This window comes from Polyodon spathula, chromosome 3 (genome assembly GCF_017654505.1).
Source record: "Polyodon spathula isolate WHYD16114869_AA chromosome 3, ASM1765450v1, whole genome shotgun sequence".
Lineage (NCBI taxonomy): Eukaryota > Metazoa > Chordata > Actinopteri > Acipenseriformes > Polyodontidae > Polyodon > Polyodon spathula.
This window is the reverse complement of record NC_054536.1, coordinates 66,566,973-66,592,491: the sequence shown is the minus strand read 5'-3', so window position 1 is coordinate 66,592,491 and position 25,519 is coordinate 66,566,973. Positions and strand designations below refer to the sequence as shown.

The window sequence follows — 25,519 nt, the reverse complement described above, 5'->3', positions numbered from 1 at the left end:
TACTTTCGCAAGCCACTGTACATGATGGTTCTGTGTGGGTAAGGTGTCCCAAGCTGTGTATGTCTTTACTCAAACTGATTATTTTTGATTAACCCACAAAGAACCATCATGTTTTCTGTTAATTAACCATGTACTTACAAATTAAATGTAATTAAGTAACTTATTTGTGGTTCATGTATTAAATCACATTGCTGTTTTTTGTTTTTTTGTTTTTTAAATAAGCTACAAATTAACCACATTTATGGATGGCATTTTTAAAATTCCTCTATTAAAATATAATCCAAGTAAAAATATTTAGATCAAAGTTTACTTAAATCTAAAAAGATATTTAAGGGTGGATGTACTAAGATGGGTCAGTAGTAGTACAAACATACCTCAGGTTGCATTTTCGTTACGAGAATTCGCGAAGTGCACATTTTGTCAAATGTACTAAGAAAAAATCTTTTAATGTAGAGAGCCACAATATACTAATTTAAATATTATATGCGTCATCTTAGCAAGATCTCCAGCGAGAGTTGTGTGACATTTTTTCAAATAAAACAGCAGCAGCTGAGTTGTGGTTTGCTGCGGCAGAGGTTCTTGAGTTAGCTCAGCTGTCAAGTTCAAATTAAATGTGTGTCATCTACATAAATAATGTAGAAAGAAAGCCATCATCACAGAGTGGTGCAAGCTAATTCATGGTCCTTTTTTGGCAAAAGGGAAATTGTTGAATTTCTTCTAGATTCTTTTTCTCTAAGATTTAACTCACTTCTTATTCCAAACAAAAAAATTTAATTACATTAAAGTATAGCTTTAACAAATGGCAAAAAAGCAAATGCTGACAGCAGAGTAGCAGATTGTAAGGTTCTAGTTCCCCTACCAAAACTGTACATCATTACTGCAGATAATGTTAACTGTTGTCGTAAGAACACCACTCTGGTCTCACAGGCACACATTCACCAGTTTGAGAATCACTGGTCTAGGCTACTTACTTTGGCTGGCAGAATTATGAAAAACCAACATGTGGTTTTCCAAGAATATTCATTAACACTTCTCATAAAACAGGGGTTCAGTGCATTTAAAAAAATTGAAGATTCACACTCTCACACATATTCATCTTCCAACTCATTTACTTCAGTGTTAAATCATATTAATAAAAAGAAACACACATCCCACTTGTCAGAGTGAACTGAAAGCTGTTATTCAAGAAACATACCTACATCACTAAACAGAATTTAGCAAGCTGGGTTTCTATCAGAATTATAGAGATGCTTAATCCCATTTTCACTGGATCGATTAGCCTTTTAAGAATTGTCTTAACAGGGATGTAGTTAAGATTTCAAAGAGCATGGAATTCTGAGAAGATAGGGAGGAAGCTTGTTTCTTCACAGGGCTGGGGGCTGGACAGGTATTTGTGAAGCTCTGCAAGGCAAAGGCAACCTTATTTTTGCTGTTCAATCTGTGGCTCAAGCTACTGTTTTTATAATTGTAAAACACAAAATGTGGGCAGTTAATAGTGGTGTACCCTCTGAAGTTCTGCTGGTGTACTCTTCTGCGTATGGTAGTCTTTGACACATCTATTCCTACCTCCTGGAGAGTGTTCCTGTTCTGTTGGACTGTTGTTAGGGGGTTTTTCTTCACCACTGAAAGTATTCTTTGGTCATCCGCTATAATGTCTTCCTTGGTCTACCAGGTTGTTTGCCACTGCTAAGCACACCAGTGCTACCTTTCTGATTAATGATGTACTAAACAGTTGATTTTGGCACGCCTAATGTTTTGGCTACGTCTCTGATCGATTTATTCTTTCTGCCTCATGATGGCTAGCTTTACTTGCATTGACACTTCTTTGGTCCTCATGTTGTCAGACACCAGCAACAGACTCCAAAGGCAAATGCAAAGCCTAGAATCAAGACTAGACACTGTCAGCTCTCTTGTGCATTAACTAACAATGCAAACAAACACACCGGCCTAATGAGAGACAGTTGTGGAGCCAATTGTCCAAATACTTTTGGTACCCTAAAATGGGAGGACTATGTAGAAAACATGCTGTAATTTCTAAACTGTTCACCCGATATGGATGAAAATTCCCTTAAATTAAAGCTGACAGTCTGCACTTTAACCCTATAGTCATTGTATCATTTCAAATCCAAAGTGCTGGAATAGAGTCAACACAACAAAAAATGTGTCACTGTCCAGATACTTTGATACAAGCAAGATTTGAACCCTAATTAGTCATACTTTCACCCAAATACATAACTACTACACTACACAGATTCACATCTTATCCCTTTTAACAGACTAGGCTACTATTTAAATTTACCCTATACAAACAGCAATACATTGCCTCAATATAGGTTGAGCAATTTTGCTGTCCCCGTAATGTATGTGTTATTGTTCATTAGTGAAAAAAGAAGTGATATCTGAAACAAAAACTAATTGGAAATGTGAAAAAAACACCAAGTTATCAGAAGTGCCCAGCCATTTAAAGTGTATCAGAAACACAAGCCAAGTTTCAAGAAACTACTGGGGCAACCTTGATCAGCACACAGCAAATAGGCACAACCTATTAGAGTTTCTCCTCCTTCTGGCACTCGGGCAGGCAGCTCCTCCCTCTCTGGCAATCGGGCAGGCAGGACATCCCTCTCTGGACACTCGGGCAGGGAACAGCCATTCCTCCACTTCTTCCTCTTTCTGGCAGGTGGCAACTCCTTTTCACCCTGAAGGGGGCAGTAATAGGGTGTCCACAGGCATGCAAGGGTGGTGTCCACACCACTGTTCCATATGGCTTGAGAGGCAGGGGGACCCACTCTCTAGCTTTCAGGTAGGTAGCTGGTCTTGAGCTTTAAGGCAGAGCCACTCATCCGGGGACTCCACCTCATCCCTCGCATATGCCATCATAAAGCAGGGGTCTTCGTATGGACACCTCTTGGTGGTGCCCAAACTCCAAGCAAGCCACGCAAATGAAAGCGCCTTCAGCTTGCAGACGCCTCTGCTCCTGCTCCTGCTCCCACTCCTCTGTCAGTTTGCCCATCAAATGCTGTCCTGCTCTGTCTCTAGAGGATGCTATCCTACTTAACACCACATGTGATAGGATAGCGCTTTGGCCCGAGATGTTATCAGCAGGAAAGAGACTCAAATAAGGAAGGTGCAGTTGAAGCACTAGAGTGCAGATTTATTAAACAAAACACAAGAACAAATAAACACGGCATAAGGGCCAAAATAAAGGTTCAAACAAAAGAATAAACAGTTGTAGGCTATGCATTGGCCTTCACTACAAAGTTAAAAAAAATAATACCAACAAACACTCAAACACCCTCCAACAAACAAAGAATTTCTGGTGGTCAAATTGGTCAACTGGTCAAACTCCCCCAGAGGCCCTACAATCAGTTTACCTTGTTGGACATTTGCTTGCAGTGTTGCTCAGTAGTATGGATCAACGTCTGGTCCAAATCTACCATCAGCACAAGTTTCCTGTTTCTGTATAGTCGGTGTTGGTCTTCTCTCCCCAACTGCTCAGCTTGCTGGAGAAAATAAACAAAAGCATCTTTATGCAACTTAGTCACCATCTGTATCATGACCTACATCCACAACATCTACCTGTTATAACTGACATACATATTTACAGATGCCACCACCACTGGATCCTTCTGGCCTGTTCTTATCACATCTGTTGTAATGAGAGTGATCTTTTCAAACAAACAAATTAAATCTGACATCACATTAAGTGAATCTCAGTTCTGGAGCTGATTTCCATACCAAATGGAAACCAGAGACAGAAGGGGGACCTGGGATGGGTTTGTCTGTTACACGAGAAACCTTGTCCTAAACACTGAACTCCAGGAGTGCTTACTTACCTCTGAGCTGACCATCAGCTCCGGGACACTGTGGACCATGGACACGTTGGCTGTGGATATGGGGGTTTGCTGTTTTCCATTTTTGTTTTGCAATCTACACAATTGAAAAGTTATTTAAAATTATTAGAATGTGGCTATTTAATTAGTCTTTGAATGCTATCTTGTTCTAAATTAAGTACTAAAAAGTTAGCTATAAAATTAAATTAAACAGTTCAATGCGTTATGTTTTTGTCAATGCATTGAGTTTTGCCCCCATCAAAAAACACCACCACAACCACAAGAACTATCTTTGTCCAGCAGCTTCTAAGAACAGCAACCAACAAACCGTCCAACCCTGGAAACAGAAGGGCTTCATACTACCTCATCATATCATGTGTAACATACCTAGCTCTATTTATAGATCTGCTAACACAGAAATGCAATCAGACGATTTCTGAACAACAATTTCCGATTGCTTCTTGTCAGACAGACACAAGGAAGTCATGCAGACACTTAAGGCTGTCCCAACAGAACTATGACAAAATAGTAATTCAGTGGCATTCTTTCAGACAAGCAGGGGAAAAGTTGGTTTTAAAATGAAGAACTAAATAATGTAAAATATAACACTTAATTTCCAAATGATATCTATGAATTTAATGGATTCATTTCTTTTTATATTGATATTATTAAAACATGAAATTAGTTAATTAAAAATTTACTCTGAAATGAAAAAACTGAAAGCATTTCTCAAAATGGAACTGCTGTTTTATTCAACTCTGCACATAACAATGTCTGAGGGTTGTAGAGGTGGGGAAAAAAATGACAAAATTATATCAAGTTCTGATCAATCTGATCATAAAAGCATACAACAGTGTATATTTAAAAAAAAATAGTCCACTTAGCATCCTGAAATAAATAAATGCATTTTTGTAAACACTGCAAAACTACCAAGGGATAAGGTAGATGAAAGAATATATAAACTGGAATTCTAGAAAAACAGCAGCAAATCGGGAGCAGGTGGAAATCAACCTGTTGACTGGCTCACTAGTGCGAGTCTTAATTGTGGATTAACCCATAATGGCTGGCTCAATACAACAATTAGTCAGTTTAATACTAATACATGATTAAACTAACAGAACAGCATGCAATACGAAAAAGGCATTCAAGCCCATAATTACCAATTTCTGAGACAACAGAGTGTGAACTCTGGTGTAACAAAAATCCCTAAACATGCCTTTTTAGTTATACCTAACCTGTGGTTTTACCTTTTCTACAGCAATTCTTTCTTTTGCAACTGTTTTCCATTATTGCTTGGTTTGCTTTTGATCCTTCTAATAGCACACCCACAATTCATGCATTTGACAAACACACCGTGCAAATAAGATCTATTACAAGAGATTAGAAGACACCTCCATATATCGTATCCAAATAAGGAATGTGTCCTTATCAGTAACTTAGCAAACTTGCCTTTACATTGAATTTAAGGAAATAGACAAAGCATAGCAACAAATAAAATAGAACAATATTAGAAACCTCTCATAGTGCAACAAATCCAAAGTCTGCCCCAGTTAAGATAGCTATCTATCAGGATTCAGTCTCTTGCGCTGATGGATGAACAATGAGCATTTAGTTATACTAATTCAATTAATTATACTGATCAATGAAGGAAATACTGTAGGTTGGTGACAGAATTTAGAAGTTGGAAATACACAACATGTATTGAAGCAATCTTTTGTGGTTTGTAGATAGCAGTAACATGATTGAGTTTTTCAAATTATTTTCATGGTTCTCATGATGGAAACATAGTACTTACTGTGTGAGATCCTGGCCACATTCTGCACAGAGGCCTTTCATGACAACTGGATGGGTACATTCTTCAATTCGTACTAATATATCCCTGAAGAACAATTAATGAAAATACTGTGCGTTAACAAAATCAAGACATTAGAAAGAAAATGGTTTTATATGAATTTAAATCTGTTTCGGATACATTCGTGAAGTTTTCGTACAGTAGCTATAACGCAGAGTACACTCGAGGCAACTGCACTTCAAAACAAGGATGGTGCCTCTCATCTGGGCTACCCTGGGTAACAATTAATGAATTCAAATTTCACCATTAGTCATAACTACTTTTTCTCTAGTGTTTTTAATAACCTGATTTTTATATTTATGATATTCATTTGGTTTAGAATTTCACACATAGTAACAAAAAAGAACTATATTTGTCGGGTCCCGTCCCCCCCATAAAAAGTCTTCAGTTTGTGCAAATGAATAACTATATGCAAATGAATAACTATATGCATGACAAGTATCCTTAAAATAACAGGACAGGTTTGAAACATTTTATTAGCTTTGCATTTTATTTATTTTTTAATCTTGGTTCTGGTTGCATTGCGTAGGAATTATAAATCCTTCTTCTGATTTTTGAAATCTCATTCTGGTCAAGATCAGGTTTCATCATAATGCAAGCTTTCAGGCTACTGGCATATATATACCCCTGTGGCAGGGTGAAAGCCCTGCTGGTGTGTGGGTTTGTGTGGTGAAATTGGGCTGGCAAGGAGGGAGTAAAATTCCACCCTGCAGATACACCTAGAAATGTGGCTGGACCCAAATAATGGGTGATTAATTAGGGCACAGTCAAAGGGTGATCACAGGTGTCAATGGTAGATAATGTTGGTGACAGGTGGAGGTCCGCGTTTCCTGTGCTGTGGTGTTAAATATAGTGAGAAATACCGCTGGTGTTCAGTGGAGTTTTCTGACGCTGTGTTTGATTGGAAGTGGCTGCTCAGCCTGAAACCATGGTAATTAAAGTAGATGGATTGGGATTTTTTAAAAACCTTTTGTTTTGGCCACCACACTGCTGTTTGCTTGTTCCCGTGTTTTGTTTATCGTTTTATTAATTACATTAAATGCACATTAGCGCGTAAACGGATTCTGTGTTCCGAGTCTCTCTCACTACTAGTAAGTGCTTGGCTGTGATGCTACCATGTTGCGCATTCAGAAGTGTAACAGCGCCCCTAGAGAACACAGAACGCTACAAGTTTACAAGCTAAATGCGCATGTTTAATATAAATAATAAAACAATCAACACAGTCCAGTTTCTATAAAAGGCATACAGTACATTTTTATGGAAAAACTTGATGTTTTAAAATTAGGAGACATTTATAACTGTTCTTATTTATGGCAACATGTCTTTACCATGTCTGCAACACACCAAACGAGGTCTTCAGAGACAGTAATTACTTACTTTATACATTTTTCTGCACAAAGGACACCAACTGAAAGAAAATAAAACAAGTAAGGTGGGTCTTAACCATGGACGGTTTATTTGGTGCCATGACCACGTGCTGCGATGTTTGACCTTAGCATTGGAAGACAAGCGTAACCTGACCAATAAGTTGCCACCAGTTCCATCAAAGCATTACACACAAAAGACAATATTCCTCTGTCCAGGAGAGCAACCACCAAGAAAAGGTGTTAAAACCAAACCTCGCTCAGGCTGCTACAGACTGGAAGATGCTGGCAGATGTTGGTCAACGGCTTATTTATCCACCCGAGACTGCCACCATTAACCTTCGACCAGACGTTGTCTTGTGGTCTGGATCAGTACGCCTTGTTCATTTGGTAGAGTTACCAGTGCCATGGGAAGATACTGTGGATGAGGCGTATGAGAGGAAGAAACTTCGGTAGGGTCAATTAGCTGCTGAAGCAGAACAGCGAGGATGGAGAGTCCGAGTGTACCCAGTGGAGGTGGGTTGCCGAGGATTTGTGGCACACTCTACAATCCGGTTTCTCAGAGACATCGGGTTCAGTGGCCAAGAGTTGCATCACACAGTGAAGAACTTATCTGAATTAGCAGAAAGGAGCAGCAACTGGCTGTGGTTGAGACAGAAAGATTCTGGATGGGGATCTCAAGCACATTAGAAAGAAAGCAACGCTAATGTATAGGTAAGTGCTGGGCTGAGCGGGGGATGGAGTGAGGTGATGCTGGGACACCAGAATCATTGTCGAGTCCTCTTGAGGTGTTGTGGGCGAGTCAACAAAACACAGAGGATGGAAGGTGCCCACTTGAAGACCCCAGAGATACCTGCTGAATCTAGGCGGTTGTCATGCTGATGCGCTGGGGAGCCAGCATCACAGCTGTTGTGTGTGCTGATGCGCTGGGGAGGCAAAATGAGCTGATCCCTGGAGCCAGCATTACACTTCAGCAATCAACACCAGACAAAAGTACATCTACATCATCAGATGGAAAACAGCACAAATGGATGGAGATGCAGATGGATCACATTAGTTTACTGCAAAGCTACGTCTTAGTTGGTGCTTATCAAGTTCAAATCAGCATGAAGTTCAACATCTACTCTCATGTAATGGATATCATTACAACAGCAAATAAAAAACACAGTAGTTTGTGCAGTTGTCTCCATTGTTTAATTAAAAACAGAAAAAAACATGACACCTTGCATTTAGACCCAAGACTATATTGGTTATGTAAATTAATTGAAAGCACATCTGAACCAACTGTGTTTACTATAAATCAGGAAAAAGATGTGTGCGTCTCTTGGAAAATCATTAATTTGTGGTTACTGTTTTGTTTATTTTGGCTTGTGGATCCCTCTAGTGGTTAAGATAAAATCTTGCATTTCTACAATCTCTACTGTGAAGACAAAACTTGCTGTTTTTTGCAGACACATTCCATTATTTACAGCAGGGTTGTTCAACACATTAGCAACATGTGGCGAATTGTATTTTTGATTAATAAATAAAAAATAAGTACTATACACTGTCGTCGGACATGTGAGCTCAATACTCATATGCATACGGCATGCATGTGTACTTTGACCTTTTTGTGCATTTGTTGGTAAAATGGTAAGACAAAAAGCTATTTTGTTGCTTTTCATTTTGCTGGCCTTGCTGCAGTCCTGTAAAAATCCTCCTTAACACCTGCAAAACACTGGATTTCAACACCTTGCAGCTGTTTGTTATTGGCTGGCCATGGTTTCGTCTGCTGACCTGGAGCGGTTATTCCGATTGGTCAATGCATGTAAACACACACCTGTGTTAATAAAAAACATGATTGTGTTGTAGTTTAAATGCTTCATTGCGTTCTAACAAATTCAATGAGAACAACTGCACTTTCCTTTTACGATCAGCTTTAAAAACATCAGGTGTGAGTGTGAAAGACCTGACAGCCATAATAGGCAGTCCTCCAGAAATGTATGCACCCCTCATTACTTTGCTGAAATACCACATCGCACAATGTCTCTCAAAACTACTTGACAAATGTGGAGGGCACCGGCTCAGCAGCTGACATTTCGAGTTATGTTTCACTTTCAACATATCGGAATGTTAAAGAAAACTAATTTGTCTCTTAAAGATGCAACACAAACCCTATAATATTTTTACTGATAAGTATTTGGAGTTTACAAGAACACAATCACAATTGTTACCTTATTCCTTTTTTTTTTTTTTTTTTTTTTTTTTTTTTGATGAGCCGGTTGCTGGTGAAACAATTTAATCTGCTGGGTTTTTTTTTCCCCCCCATCATGGAACAGATATTGATACATTGAATCATATATGCAGACGCAGCATTGCCACCAGGAATGCAGGTAAAGCTCATACAGCCCAGGGTGCATGCAGGCACATCTTGATGTAAGCGCATCAAAAATACAGCAGCAACCATACATAGGTTATGAAAATGTGCAGTGCGCCCCGGACTATGATATGAATGACAGGTTGAAATACATTGAAAATGTTCAATGTGTTCTCTATGCCATGCGCCATACAGCAACTCATTTGTAGAGCTTATTTCCCCTGCGGTGGGTCGTGGATGTACGTGACCCACTCTGCAGCTTCTGCAGGTTATTTGGCCCACCACGAAATTTAACTGCTGACCCCCGATGCAGGGGACAATCTAAACAAATAATTTGAACTCTTAACATTGCAGACATGTATAAAACATTAAGGAAGGGTAGTTCCACTCAAAACCGCTGACTAGAAATGCTTCATTTTTGTTATTATGCAGTACATGGTTTGGAACTTGTAGGTTAAACTTGTGATAAACGCCATGGTTTTGGACAAATGTCTGCTTTAGAAAAACTTCCAGCAGTAAGTACCTTGCTGAAATAGGCTTGATTAGTGGGCTGAATAGGATAAGCACACTGGTTAATACATGATTTAACAGGATCAGCTGAATACATATATAAAAGTATTACCAAAAAATATTTGGGGACTACACAATATTTGAGGCCACAAGTTAGATGGTCTAAAAAGTGTGATTTACTATAGCACAGTCACACAAAGAACAATGCACAGGCTTGACCACTGAAACGATACAAGGGACTGATGCACCATCACCCCAGCATTCTTATTAATATGAGTTACTTTTCCAAACTCATGTTAATGAAACCAACCATCTTTAACAGCAAGAGATTTCCTGGTGCTTACTGTGAAAATCCAACCATTGTCCAAACTATATAAAATGTTAGTGCAGATAAGTGCACTGTGTAAAACAGATGTATGTTTGTATTCAATATCTATTAATAGCACTTTAGAGCAGACAGCTTTTCAGATTATTCTGATGTGCAGTTATAATGGTCCTTAATTTCAATAATTGCTTCCAAACAAGTTCATGTTCTTTTTAATTACTGACAAAGAGGAGAGGTGATACCTATTGGCCTAACTAAACAATAATCACAAGCTTTCAAGAGGTCAAAGGTCTGCTCTTCAGGTGAAAGTAGAAGAGACTGACTTTTTTTTAAAAAATTGTATGCGTATTATGGCATTACAGTTGCAGTGTCCCTCATATGTTCAGATTTACACTTCTATGGCATTTGCCATTGTTTTACCTGAGAGTTATAGGTGTGGTTACCATTACATCCCCTAAAACTAAAGGTAGTTTTATATTTGCAGAGGTAGGTGGTTACAAATGGCAGTCTTTTACAGCGATATATTTTTAAAGAAACATCAAGAGGTAGGTAATGTTTTCAAGTTCAAAGGCTTTAAAAAAAATATTAAAGTAAAACTGTATGAGACATATTTAAAGATCAACAGGCCAACGTTTAGAAAAATGAACTTAAAGCATAAATGTGTTTTTTTTTTTTACTAAAAACAATTTCATATGTCTTAGTTTACACAGCTTAACATTTACTAGAAAGAGAACGAAAAAAAAAAAATCACGTGGCCAGCACACAGACTATCAAACTCTGTGCTGTAAACACTGAAATGTTTTAATGTTTGTGACCACTACTTCAACACACTTAACTATTGTAAACACTAAATACAAATACACATAGTAAACACTAAATACAAAAATCGCATCTTTCAACTTGCACACAAATGCACACCTCCTTGTGACTGCTGCACTGTTTTTAGGCCTGTCAAAAATAGTGCGTTTCCAGAAAATACTTTGCGTTGCTGTGTTTTCCAATTTGGGCTTTTTGTTGTTTTTTTACAATACAAAAATATATAATCTTTTACATAAATAAATGCATACATGAATAAAGGTCATGTACATTCTTGCAGTCGATGCTTCCGAGTGTCAATTCTCCAGCAACGTAAACTTTGCAGGTTATTATTTCCTAAAAATGTAATTAAAACCAACTTGCTACAAATGGTGGTGATCTGGCTGTTGGCAATGTGTGAATTGCATTACAGTTTGCACATGTCATTCTTGCATGCCACCAATGCATTTCAGAAAATGATGTTATATCGCTGTCCCGTCACCTGTATAAAACTGCTAGTAATAGAATGTACAGTAAAATCTGAATGTATTTAATTACTCTCCAATAATAAATAAAGCAGGGAAATCAAGTATGGCATTTAGCAAATTATTTTTAATCTGTGTAGGATAAAGATAACAAGAAATGTTTGTATTAATTTATTCTAACAGTTTTCCATAACGTATAAGCACTAAAAACAGCCAAATCTCTACATATTACCTGATGGTGTGTTTCCATGGCTACATGACGTTGTTTTAAAAGGATACTTGCCACTTTGTTATTTTTTTCGTAATGCACTTACCCCGGAGAGATGACCTGTCCAGGCTGACAGCACAGCTCTCTCACAACTCCGGCCCGGTCAGACTTCACCTTCTTCTCAGCCTGCCGACTCGGCGGGTCCCGGGGCTCTGCTCCGGCCTGTCTATCCACCGGGATGGGGATACACACCGCTAGGACCGAGTCGATGTTCACATGCGACCCGGGCTTTACCTTCCATTCCAGCAGCCTCAAGGGACGAGCCCCCGCCGAGCAGTGGATCTCCGTCACCAGCACCGAGGGGTCCGCAGAAGCTGCGGTGCCGCCGCCACCAGAGTCCGCCGGGTCCTCCATCTGTCTTGCACTCCAATCACTTTAAATTTTAGCTGCAGCGGTTGATCACAAATATCCAAATGACCAAAACAACACGCTAAAAATATGTGCACTGTAGCAGATACTCGGGATTTAAAGAGACAGAGCGCTAAAACTGAACAGCTGAACAGCAGAAACCAGAGAGCAAGAGCATATCTAGAGGGTTCAGGTTCGCTCTTCCCGCCCGTAAACAGGAAACACAATCTTGCGAGAGACAGCACAGGGTCGTACACAGCTTCCGGTAGAGACGCAGTGGTATTGGCAGAGTTGTTTTCGTCACCGATGGATCTTGTGATCGCTAATTGATCAAATATATAATTATATATTTTTTTAATATATAATTATATTTTAGCTGAAGCTGGGCAGTACACTCGCCGTCTGTAACAGTAAGACGCTGGACTCGGTGTACAACAGCATTCAATGTCAGCAACGTGTAACGTGGTTTAGAGCTGCGTAAAAAAAAAAAAAAAAGAACACATTTTACCTCCACGTAGCAGAGGTGTTCTAATTCGTCTGTGAATAAAGATAGAAACGGCGGAAATCACGACCCACAGCCTGAACGATAATTAAACTTATTAGTTGTATGTATTATATATTTTTTTTATTTTGTGTGAAAAAAAAAAAAAAACTAAAACTACGAGGTTTTAGTTTATAACATTTCTGTGAACAGTATATTGTAATAATTTTCTGGGTAAAACTATTTTTTTTTTTTGTAATAAGAAAACATTTAGGTTTTAGAAAATAACATTACCAAGTCTTTACATTAATCAATTGGTATTCAGCCATTTTCTCTTGTGGGTGCAGGGCAGAAGGGCGTTCCTTTGAAAAGGGGCGGGACTGACAGTGATGTGAACCAGGCACATGACAGACAGAGACTATGCGCCCTACTCCAGAACCAAAAACCCACCATGTGTGCTCTGGACCCCTCCCCACTCACCTCTTCCAGACTGCTGCCCCTGCTCTACTCCCTTTCATTTCCTATCTTCTTAACACCTCTCTGCTCTGTGTTTCCCCTCTGCCTTCAAACAAGCCTGCATCACCCCAGCTTAAAAAAAAACCTCCCTTGATCCCTCATCCCTCCAGAATTACCGTCCTGTCTCTTCTCCCGTTCCTCTCTAAAACCCTTGAGCAAGCAGTACATCACCAGTTCTGCTTTTCTGTCAATACATTCTTGGCCCGACCCCCTCCAATCTTGTTTTTGCCCGGCACCACTGAAACCACTTCTCTCCGTCACTAACTCTCTACTCTCTGCCTGTGCCGCCTCCCTCTCCTCTGTCCTAATTCACCTCGACCTCTCTGCCGCCTTTGACACTGTTGACTACACTATTCTCCTGTCCAACTTGCTAACCTGGGATTCTCCAGCACTGCTCTTGCCTGGTTCTCCTCCTACCTCTCCGATCGCACATAACGGGTGTCCTGGCGTGGCTCACCCTCTGCCTTGCTTTTTATCGTCAGGTGTCCTCCAAGGCTCTGTCCTGGGACCCCTCCTGTTTTCTCTCTACACCAGCTCCATGGGTCCCCTCAACTCCTCCCATGGCTTCTTCTATCATTTTTATCCTGACAATGCCTAGAGCTTCTTCTCCCCCACCCAACTCCTACATCTCCCATATCTCTACCTGCCTCTCAGCTATCTCCTCCTCAACCTCTCCAAATCAGACCTCCTTTTCTTCCTCCCCTGTTCTTCCCCCACTGCTGACTTCCATCTCTGTTCCTCTTGAATCCACCACCCTCTGTACTAAAATAATGCTTTCCTTCTGTCCATCCACCTTTCACACTCCATTACTCACAAACTAAGTAATTGTCACACAGGTACACTAAATCATATACAAGGATTATGGGAAATCTTTGACTTTAGACCTCCAGGTCAAGGTCACAGAATACCAAATTGATTCTCTGTTTTCAATGTTCTCATGACAGGAGTAGAACCGATAATCCGATTTGGATACAATTCTGTAGAATTAAACAATTAGGTACAAACTTGGTTCTTACTGTGTTAAACCACTGATCCAATAATGACATGCTGTCAATAATGACATGCTGTCAATAATGACATGCTGATGACTGTTGAAATTACAGTAGACTCCAGTTAATTCGTGTTTCGATAATCTATGCGGTTTGATACAGTACACTGTCAAAATATATTAGTGCAGAAATCATCTGATCTATGCGGAAGCGGGTATTCACACACTTTATTAGTGCGGAAATCAGAGTATCTGTGCGGAAGTGCACAGTTATCATTTAATTCAATTCAATTAAATTGGGTACAGTATAGAGCAAGCCAACGAACAGTAGTGTATTGTAGTTAGTGTAACCAGTGACAACCAAGCAGAAAGCAGATTTAATACTCTCTAGCCTGGCACTCTGAATATGAAGAGCAGTTACAACAATTAAAGACTCAAGAGCAAGATCAGTGACTTTTTTAAACCAGCTCTGCCTCTGAACAATGCTGATTATATACAGTATATATTTTGACCATTGTTGGGACATTATATTTTATTTGTATTATTGAATTTTTTGAATTTTCAGTTAGTGCAGGGATTTCTCAAACAGTAAACTCAATTTCAGCTAATCCATTTGGGTTTAAATTGGTAACAATCCCAGATCAGTGGGGGTCTGCTGTTAAATCTGGGTTGTCACAATGACGTTTCTGAGATGGCCTTGGCTATTTGTGTTAAGCCGTATCCTGACGTGAGTGACGCTGCAGTCACATGCGAGTATTCACACCAGCAAGGAGCTTTTAGAAAATTTCCCGTCAAAAATAGAACCTGTTTCTATGTTTTTTTCGTTTCATGACTAGAATGAAACAGACCAATCAGAAACAGAGTTAACACCCTTGAAACACGTCAAACACACTCCTCAAAACAAGTTAATCATGAATGATGAAAAGTTAATTTATAAGGTGCAGCAGTATCCGTTATTATATGATTGCAAAGACATCCAGTAGAAAGACAATGCCTGGGTGGCTTGCAGGTGATGCATTTAGCAGCACCGAGACATTTTCTTTCCGATTATGCAAAAATAAACCTTACCATACATGCAGTCTACATATCCAGAAATTAAATGAAAAAATGTGTACTTCTGCTCACTTTTAAAAATGCACAAAAAGGGCCTAATTTGCTTAAACTTAGTTAAGTTATGAATGACTCAACTTATGGATTAAGTTAATATTTCAATCATTTGTATTAAGTAGTTTGCAAAAGTATAGTAAACATAATTCATAACGTTTAATATATATATATATAATATATATATATATATATATATATATATATATATATATATATATATATATATAGTATATTCTTTTTCAGGTAGTTTGTGTCAAAAATAAACAATACATTATGCCTGTTGTGAACTTCCATGCAGTATGTTGGTATAACATATTGAAAAAAGTACACACTATAGCAAATTGGTTTTCATTTTACAAAATACTTGATAGCATACTAGATTAAAGAAAGCTCTCAGTTTGCATGGCTTACTGCCAGGTAGTCTATTGCATATCCTTGTCATTTCATTTCCTTCTGAGCAAAGAAAACTGAGCTTGAGAGCATGTGAGCATCTGGTTTAACTGTTTTTAGCCCACTGAATTGTACACTATAAAGGACCACAATATGTACTGTAGGCCTGTGGTACCTTCTAAAATAGTGCAGTATGTTGCTATCTGCAATTCATATGGATGATCAGTATATTATGTAAGTCAATACACATGCATTAATAAGTTAAAATTCACCACAAACTGTAATCTATCCTCTCATACACCCAACCTTCATTTTACTTTATGTCTCCCATATTCAATTGAAGTTTAACAGTAAAAAGGAACTAACTTACTGTAAATAAATAACTTAAAAATAAGGTTGTAGTAAAATAATGATAATGACTTCAGTGACACAGGAGTTCCATATGACCTTGTAACATGTCACAGTAATACCATTACCCCTTAGCTATAACAGATTAATAGGCATGAGCCATTGGTAGTATGTTTTTCATGTTTTGACATCTCACTGATCACAATAGTATGAACTAAAACACACTGTAACCCACTGCAGTGCCATTATATAAGTACCAGTGTGCTACCATATCAGGACCAATGTACTATATTTATTCAAAATCAGTTATTTTGTTAATGCTGGTAAGGCTGCGCTCATGTTTTTGCAAGGGTAATATATTGCTATTATAATTGTATACCTATGTTTGTTTGTTTTTTCTCTAAATGGTTGGGTATTGAAATGTATTCTTTGAAAGTCAGATTGCATAATTACAATTTGAAATCACCCAAAACCAAATTGTTTAGGAGAGCAAAATACTATCCCAGATTACCACTGTTTTCCTGAAAACAAAAACACTGGAAAATGAACAACAGTTTTATGGAAAAATCCTGTCAGACAACATCTGCAAACACTTTGTGAATTGAGCCTCAGTAATCTTATCATCTTGTTTGTCACTGGTGCAGCAGCTTTTAATAGCTGGCTGAAAATACAACATTTTCTCTTCTCATAGTTTTGCTTGATAACTTAGTTGCTTGTTCCAATAAAAGACAACATTGTTTTCCTTGGGGTACCACTACAATGTAGAGTAATGGTATCTTTATGATGTAGCTGCATGAATTGGCTAGACAATAAGGTCTGGGGCTGTTTTTTATCCAGTAAGCCAATGAACAGGTGTCAGAATTGCTTGACAGTACACATAACCAAGCTGTTACTTTTAACGTGTTTAAAACTCAAGCTGCGCCATTGAAGTTAATTTAATTGTAATTTTTTGTAAGGAATTTCCTGACTTTTGTGGCTTCCAGCTAAAACCATAACTATTATTTAATGACATTTTTTGCAATGAATTTCCAGACTTTTGTAAATGGTAGTAATACTAGTATTTGTTATGCAAGGAATAACCCACATCAGGGTGCGCGCCAGTAAGACATATCTTACCAGATGCCTGGGCGCATTGTGATGCATGAGGTTCTAGGGTGAGACGTTAAGATACGTCTTACCACACACCTTTTCATGGGTTACTGGGCTTATAAAATGTATTTTGTAAAAAGAAAACAAAAAACAGTAAGATTTTAATTTTTGTTTACTTACTTATTTTTATACTGCAGCTGGAATGTATTGTTTTTCTGTAAAGTATATCTACACAAATGTAGAATAAAACTGTGTAACTACATGTTTTTATGCACATTGGTTTGCAAATGTGTTTACATTAATGACGCTCTGCACCTTTACATTTTAAAAGCCAAGTCTTTATTTGATCTCACAGGAGACCCACAGGCTTGTTTATTTGCTTACTGAGTGTCACTCAAAACAAAAAGTACTATAGCAAGATGTTTTAACATTTAATCCTCTTTTCTTTTTATATCAGTAATTGTGTCACATTTTTGATATCACAAATTGAATTATTTATATAAAAAATAGAATTGTTGATATCAAACATTTAAATGTTTGTTAAATATTATATATATATATATATATATATATATATATATATATATATATATATATATATATATATATATATATTGCAGTTAATTTGAAAGCGCTAGGCCTAAGATATTCTATTACATAAAGATACTCAACTCTGCTGATTCTTTGGGGATTCCTCCACACTGCACAAAGGGTTATGGGATATAAAGAGAGCTCAGGAGAAGTTTCTCTATTGACAGTCAATGGAGTGGCATCAGTTTGAGCTGCTTTGAGCTGATTTTATCGATGCTTACAACTGCAACAAATAAAGTATTTTGCAACATGTAATCACAAAACGTTTTTACACAGCACTAGAAAATGTGTAATCTTAACTGTGCATGCACAGAGGAGTAACTGTGTTGGCAAAACTTAATTTTCTTATCAATTAAAATATGTCATAATTCATCAGGTTAATATATTTCTTCTGTAGATCCTGGGCAACAGTGAAACAGACTTTCAAAAGTTTAAAAAAATTGTAAACACTGTGAAAATTAATCCTATCTGACCCTTCTCCATAGTCATCAAATAGAGAAATTCAATTTTTGATAGCAACAATTCTATTCTTGATATCAGTAATTTTGATCAATTTCATTAAACAGTAGCCTGAATGATTCTAACACACTGGAAATTATATGCATCTGATTCTTTAATGGATTGGAAGCTTCTATTATGCGTATTTTGAAGTAGCAGCTCTGTTCGGGACATCTGTATTTTTTAACTTTAATTGATGGCATTGCTTGTGTATTCAGTCTCCTTTAAATGCATGACGTCTGATTCATGAACATGAATGTTTCTAGGAAAAATGGATAATGACCCTACAGTCCTCCTGTCTCCAGCAAGATGACTTTTACAACCTCAGTATGGACAAAAGACACAAGTACAATACAATGCAAATTACCTTAAGCGTTTTAGAATATAACATATTTTTAACACTGAAGTAGAATTATTCTGAAGTAGAAGAATCCTTTTATCATTGCTTTTAAGGGCTTTTCCATTAGGTCAAACAATCCAAATATAACAGAATAACAAGACACTTATTCAACAATGTTTAAATAAATATACATAATACACACGTTATATTTAGAGGTATACTGTATGCACTCAAAATCATTATATTAACAAAAAATAATAATAATACAGTACAATTCCCTTAATAAATTTTAATGTCTTTGACAGATAAGGGCTGTATTTTTTCATAGTAAAAAGTTGCGGCATTTTATAGTCTAAAAATAGGTATTTCAAGATTTTTCATAATTAAACAATATTTACTAAAGCAAAAAAATAGCATTGTCACATTCAAAATTGCTATTTTTTTCTAGCTTTATATACAACAAATGTTCCTAAATGCTTAAATGCTTATCTGGAAGACAGTAAATGCATAAAAAGGAGTGGGGGGGGGGGTTTATGTCCACCTTTTAAAGACATTCTATTTCCACCATGAGTGAATTATCAAACAAATTAAAAGCACAAATAAATGTAAAAATAACAACAGGCCTGTGAAATGTTCTGATCTTTGATGCAGTTGGCCTTCCTCCTTACTCTGGTTTGTAAAAGACCAATGCAGCTCTCCCTGTGGGTCCCCAGCATAGTGGAGCAAGTTGGCGCAAACAGGACTTAAACCATGCTTGTATGACTCACTCTGATTTCCATGTAGCAATGGTTTTATTAGTATGACAGTGCCTGTGCATTTTGGTTTATATTGCGTCCTCATCTCTTTGACCTGAAGTACAGGGATTGATATTAAAGAGCCATTAAATGTGTTTTGCAGTTACAATCAAACTATGCTGCATCTACTATACAATCAGAAGAAATACAAAATATTATAAAATAGTATATAGAAATCAAATTTTTTATCAAAGACTGTTTAACTAAAGATGAAGAAGCGGATGGCTTAAACATAAACACATTACACTTTGATTACAGTAGATGCAAACATATCACTCAGGCTAAGGGACCAGGCATCTTACTTCAAAGTGTAATTTGCACTGTTTAGCTGAATGGAGTAAAACATCAATTTAAGCTTCAAAATTAATATTAAAGAACTGTAAGGGCTTTGAAGTACTGGATTTTCTTTCTTTGCGTTAGATAGTCCTCCCACGTACTGTATTAGCAAAAACTCCACATAAATGACAAGAACCATGTATAATCTTTCCTGAATATCAATGAACAGCAGTCACAACTATATAAAAGTCACAAATACATCAAAACGCCAAATGGCTAAATTTCTGGGCAAACATATCATGGCAAACCTTTACAAGGGAAAGATTATTTAATTATTTGAAGATTATCCATATAGAGTACAAGAGTGCCCCTGGTGTTCTATGAATTCTGTGGAAATTAATGAAAGTAGCATAGGAAAAACAGATTGTTCCAAGAGCATGGCGCCGAGCAGGTGGGGTCTTTATAACCCAAAGAAAAAGATTCTATGAGTATCGATCAGTTTTGCCCTATTTCTCTGTTAAACATGGAAGGCAAAATTTCTTCAGCATTGTTGCTCAGAGATTGTCAGCTTACTTACTGAAGAACTGCTTCATTGAAACTTCAGTATAGAAAGCTGGTATTCCAGGTTGCACCAGCAAGGTAAAATAGCTGATCCCTGGAGCCAGCATTGCACTTCAGCCATCAACACCAGGCAGAAGGATAACTACATCATCAGATGGAAGGAAACACAGATGATTCACATTAGTTTTCAATAAAAAAAGCTATGTCTTAGTTGGTGCTTATCTTGGCGAGAGCCGAGTCCAATATCACCATGAAGTTTTAACACCTACTATCATGTAATGGAAATCACATCTGAAAGTAATAGAGAGACAACCAATATTAATAGTTATTCCTATGATGCCTGACTTATGTATTATTAAGTATGTGTCTATACATGTTTTTATGTATAATACTTTCTTATCACACTATGGTGGGAAAAATAAAAAAATGAAAAAAAAAAAAAATTTTAAAACGTGCTAATAAATACAAATCACTACATATTTGTTCAGAATTTGTATTTTATATATAAATATACAAATACAGCATTTTAGGCAGCTTATTGAAAAAGAATGCAAGACCTTTTCTCTTCCCAACCTAAGTACTGAAAGACTGCTAACATAATGTATTATACAAAAAAAAAAATCTAACTGGTGTCTGCTGTAAATTCATTATTAATTCCACCAGATGGCACTCACTGTTCTCATAATAGGATTGTGTCTGCAGTACTTCTTTCCAAATTTTAAACTGCTGCAACTGACAGAGTTGGTCCCCTTGAGGGATAATAACTCAATCACACAGCCACACACTCCTCAGATACTATTTTGCTGTTTTGCCAGCTGTTTTCTATTACCAATCTTAAGGGAGTTTTCACTTTTTCTAAAAAGTTGTTGCTACTGGGCACAGTTCTAACAATTTTCCACAGTCATGAACCATTTTAAATGAAATGAGATGTTATGGTTATGGTGTTCGCTTAGCACATTTTTTGTATAGTTTATTGTTCAGTGCAGTCTCTTCTTCAGAGACAAGTCTGTGTTTGTTTGCATTCTGAAAAGACATTTACAGGATTCAAATATATATCAGTCATTATTCAATTAGAATTAGTTGTAAACATTTACATCTGTATAAACTACAGGAGTCGTACTACAGTAAGACTGCATGCTCTACCTGCAATTAACAAACAAAAATGTCTTCCCAGTTTCAACTTAGAACATCTGTACAAACTAACAGGCAAAATCAACAGATCAAAAACAACACTTTTCAAATTACTGTCACCTGAAACCCTTGAAGGAATCATCGCCTTATTATATATATATATATATATATATATATATATATATATATATATATATATATATATATATATATATATATATATATTATTGGTGTACATGATCCCTTATATCATTTTGTGAAGAATATTACAATACAATTTCATTGAAAACTTTTACTCAATGGCAACTAATAACTTCAAATGAATAGACTATGAGTCACTTAAAATGATGAATGTGAACTGGTTGTTCTTATCAACTAACTTCATTAGTCCAACCGAATTTATGTTTTCACTGCATCGCTATGACCATCTAAGGTATTTTAAAATAACCCATTTTGTCAAATTTGGAAAATTTTGTGATAACATGACACAGCAAAAACAACATGACAAATCAGCTGCTGCAGTTTCTTTCAAAACAACAGTTGCAGGGTGAAATATACAGTATCATTTCTTATCTATAAAGAAAAGTAAAAAGCCTCAGTTTTTCCTCTTATTCATGGAGATTTATTCCCCTGCTTCTCCCTACTCATCCAAAAAATCAGTACTATAATTTAGTTTGATAAGGGACTTCCCTGCAACAGATTTGGAAACTACAAACATATGAATGTTAAAAAAGCTGGCGTCAAAACAACACAGATGTTGTTTATACTGTATGCTATTGTTAGTTTTCCCTTGTGAAATATATAAATAAGAAAACATAACTCAAATCTGAACTGAACGATTAAAAATGCTTACATGTAACAAGCTTTCCCATACTGTGACATTGAGGTGAAATGATGTCTTTATGCAGGGAGTGGACACAAAATTAGGAACTCATTCCACTTTCAATAGTGTTTTGGGCCTCAACGGGAACCCGGGGTGGCATGGATTAAACGTGAAGAGTCTGCATGATGTTTAAAATTCAATTGAAAGTATGCATGCTTTAGGGAAATTAGGATGGGAGGAATTTTTAGGAGTCTGTCATGTGAGGTACAGCCCAGCAACACAAAGGAGTGGGTTACATTGAACAGGTGTTTCTATTTCATTATTAGACCACCCAGAAAAGCTGAAAACAAAACCACTTCAGGACAAGGAGCAGTTTATAATAACTACCCAAAGTACTGTTCAGTTTTTATCAGAACACATGGGTCCACTAAACAGGCCTACTTAAATACAGTTCAAGTAAGGGTTAATCATTAATTGACCAAGTGAATTCACTGCACCATCTCCCTTTACTTTAGATACCTAAATCCTGCAAAATGAGTGTATATGGACAAGGTTCATGTTTCTAACCAAGTAATTACTGAAATACAGCAAAATGCTCTTTATGAATAAAAACAACCAAATATGTTGATTAGTTTTAAGCCTCACAAGTAACAAAGGCATCTTTTCCCTTCTTACCTAAAACTGACTACATGTAAGATGAATATGATGGCTGTGAATACATTACGCTGTCAGAGAAATGCTGGAATTTGTCAAATTAATTTAGAAAGAGCAATTATACATAAAAGTATGATATCAAATTCATACAGGTCATCTTTGACTTTTGTTTAATGTCTGGTTGCAGACTAGATTGTACACTGCAGATAGAACTGGCTGCAGCCCCGGTTTGATATTGGAACAAGATAAAATAGTTTTGTAGACTGCTTTCATGGTGCAGAAGGAAACGTGGCATTATACTCCGCACCCACAATGCAGACCAACTCTGTCTTATCATTAACAAATTGAGTTAACTGGGAGGCCTCTATGTCCAATATTCATTAATGTCTTTGCTAACAGACATCAGCAAGTGATATTGTTCACTTTTCAAGTCTTAAGAAACTCACTATTTGTCTCTGAAGCCTGTCATTGTTCCAACAACCCAATAAGCTGTCCATTGACCACCAAGGGATTTTGTCCCCTTCGCTTATAGAAGTTTACCCTGGTAAATTTGCACAGTGTGTATTTACCATAGTTTACCAAGGTTTTCCATTTTTATTTTTATTTTATTTATTTTTTTAATATGCTTTACCACACCTCTCTGGGCTTTACAATGCTTTTCTGTGCAGTGCCATGCTTTTGCTATGCTTTACTACACTGCTATGATTTTACTATGGTAAACTTGTATAAGGCTTGGGTTTCACTTGGGTGGTCTGAGGAAGGTCTGGGAGCTCCTGAGGGATGGAACCGAGGCCCAAGCTGTTTCTCAACTATATAATTAGCTCACCCGCCTCTTTGATCATTCTTCTGCTCTTTAATCCAGATCATTCATGTGATCATTAGGCTTCTGCTTTTATTTGGCCTAATTGGCAAGTTGGTTTAATTGTTCAGTTCCATTAGTCTTTGATTATCTATTTGGCTTTTTGTTCTGCTTTCAATAAAATAATAGAATAATGAAGCAGTAGCAAATCTGCTCAAGGCTAGACCGCCCCTATATAAACTTTCCTTGCTTTCCTTACTTAAAATAGGGAAAGCTTATTCATTTTTATCATGTAACCCCAAATCAGACAACATACAGAACAACAGACAAAAAAAAAAAAGGGACTCTATACTGCTTCAGTTACCAGGGGAAAGACAATCTGGACAATTTGTTAACCTTCCAGTTACTACAATTTGCAAGGTTTACAATAATAACCACACACAATATTGATTGAGTTCTAGGTACAAATTACAAAACCATTTAGCTAAGTTACATTATTTAATAGTCAGCAGTGAAAGCTAAGCACCTTGAGAGTTCCTGGAAGGTTATGGCACTACTATATGGTACATCACTACTATACAGTACATATGCTTGAGTTGCTGTTGTTCTTGCTTATACTGTTTTCTTTAATGGTCACTTCTTCCATTTGTCTGTGAAATAGTAATTTTAAGATCTAGTTAGCTCAAGATAAACAACATATACAGTAGAAGTGCATTTTAATAGAGGTACCAATGCATCTGTTTGAATCCCTGTTGTGTTCTGACTTCTCCCTCTATATATAAGGCACATTGACTTTGGCATCTCTTCTGAATTGGTTGCCTGTCTGTATTGCACAGTACCGCTCTCTTCGGAGTTGCAACAGAAGTCAAACAAGCAACACATGTAGTACACTTCATGTAGTCTAGACAAACTCCTGCCGTCTGACGTAGTTTAAAAAATATGTATTTAGACAAGCAAACTGGTGACTAAGCAACCAGCCGATCATTTTACAATGTGTCATGAAAGTTAGTCATGGTCCACTGCACAACTGTAAATTTAAAGTCTGCTTAGTGAAAAGACACCTGGGATTTGTTTTATACACTTTTGTTTTACAAATTATGTTCATACACCTTTGATAATTCCAAAAATATCAAATAAAAGAACACGAGTATAAATCATATTAGACATATTCATATTATGACATAGTCATATTAGACTGCAAATGACTGCTGTCATAGTTGGGTTTTGTGGTATAGTTGCTTGATAGTCATTTTAAAATAGTTTAATTGGAACTGAATCTAAGGTCTAGGTTTACTAAAGACAACCAATGTGGTTGTATCTGTTTCCTTATGAATTTGATCATCAGTGCCCTGCTGTCTCATTAATATGCTAATCATTCAGCAGATTGCACTGTTTAACATTAATTAGTGATCAAAAATTGAAATAATTTGCCTTTGTTTTTTTTAGTTTTTTCAAATACAACTGATTCTCAAACTTAAGACATAACCCAGAAGTGACACTTTTATACCCCCCCCCCTTTTTTTTATAGAAATAGTTATAAAGGTAAACACAAATTCATGCAATAAATTGATCTAAAGAGGAGTCAGCGCATATAATCCAAGTCCAAAAGCAATTAAACATCCACAAAAGTGATCTGCCATTATTTTTCAGTTTCACAAATATTTCCTTGCTATTTTCTGATCACTCCCTATGGGTAATCAAAGAGGTAACAAGGCCTGTATCTGCTCTCATTGTAAATACTCAGGCTACAATAGACAGTCTACAATTGGATGATAATTTTTCATTTCAAACTTTGCACAGTCAATGCAACCTCAACACTGAAGATTGCTGCCCTGTCTATCATTTTCTGCATTAAAAAAGATCAATTGAAATGTAAAAATACTTTGACCTCATCCAAAATGGAAACCAAACATTCATTCTGGTCAAGAGGTTAGAGCAAGGAACAGAGAGACATAGGTTCTAGGATCGAATCCGTTATCTACCGTTGACTTGCTATGCAA

At 36.9% G+C, this 25,519-nt stretch overlaps 1 protein-coding gene across 2 annotated transcripts in view; it reads right to left on the bottom strand.

Moving 5' to 3' along the window:
• The window catches only part of LOC121313332 (RNA polymerase II subunit A C-terminal domain phosphatase-like), a 143,427-nt gene extending 130,697 nt beyond the window's left edge, over nucleotides 1-12,730 (bottom strand). The window contains exons 1-4 of one of the 2 annotated variants that reach the window (XM_041245741.1): nucleotides 11,832-12,730; nucleotides 5,626-5,709; nucleotides 3,834-3,927; nucleotides 3,372-3,500 (exon numbers count right to left, since the gene is read on the bottom strand). In XM_041245741.1, coding sequence (XP_041101675.1) covers nucleotides 3,372-3,500; nucleotides 3,834-3,927; nucleotides 5,626-5,709; nucleotides 11,832-12,139 — 615 coding nt within the window. In that variant the 5' untranslated portion in view covers nucleotides 12,140-12,730. Of the gene's footprint in view, nucleotides 1-3,371; nucleotides 3,501-3,833; nucleotides 3,928-5,625; nucleotides 5,710-7,059; nucleotides 7,226-11,831 lie in introns of those variants that run through there. The other variant, XM_041245742.1, reaches the window with a different exon arrangement.
• Between the last annotated feature and the right edge of the window lie 12,789 nt (nucleotides 12,731-25,519).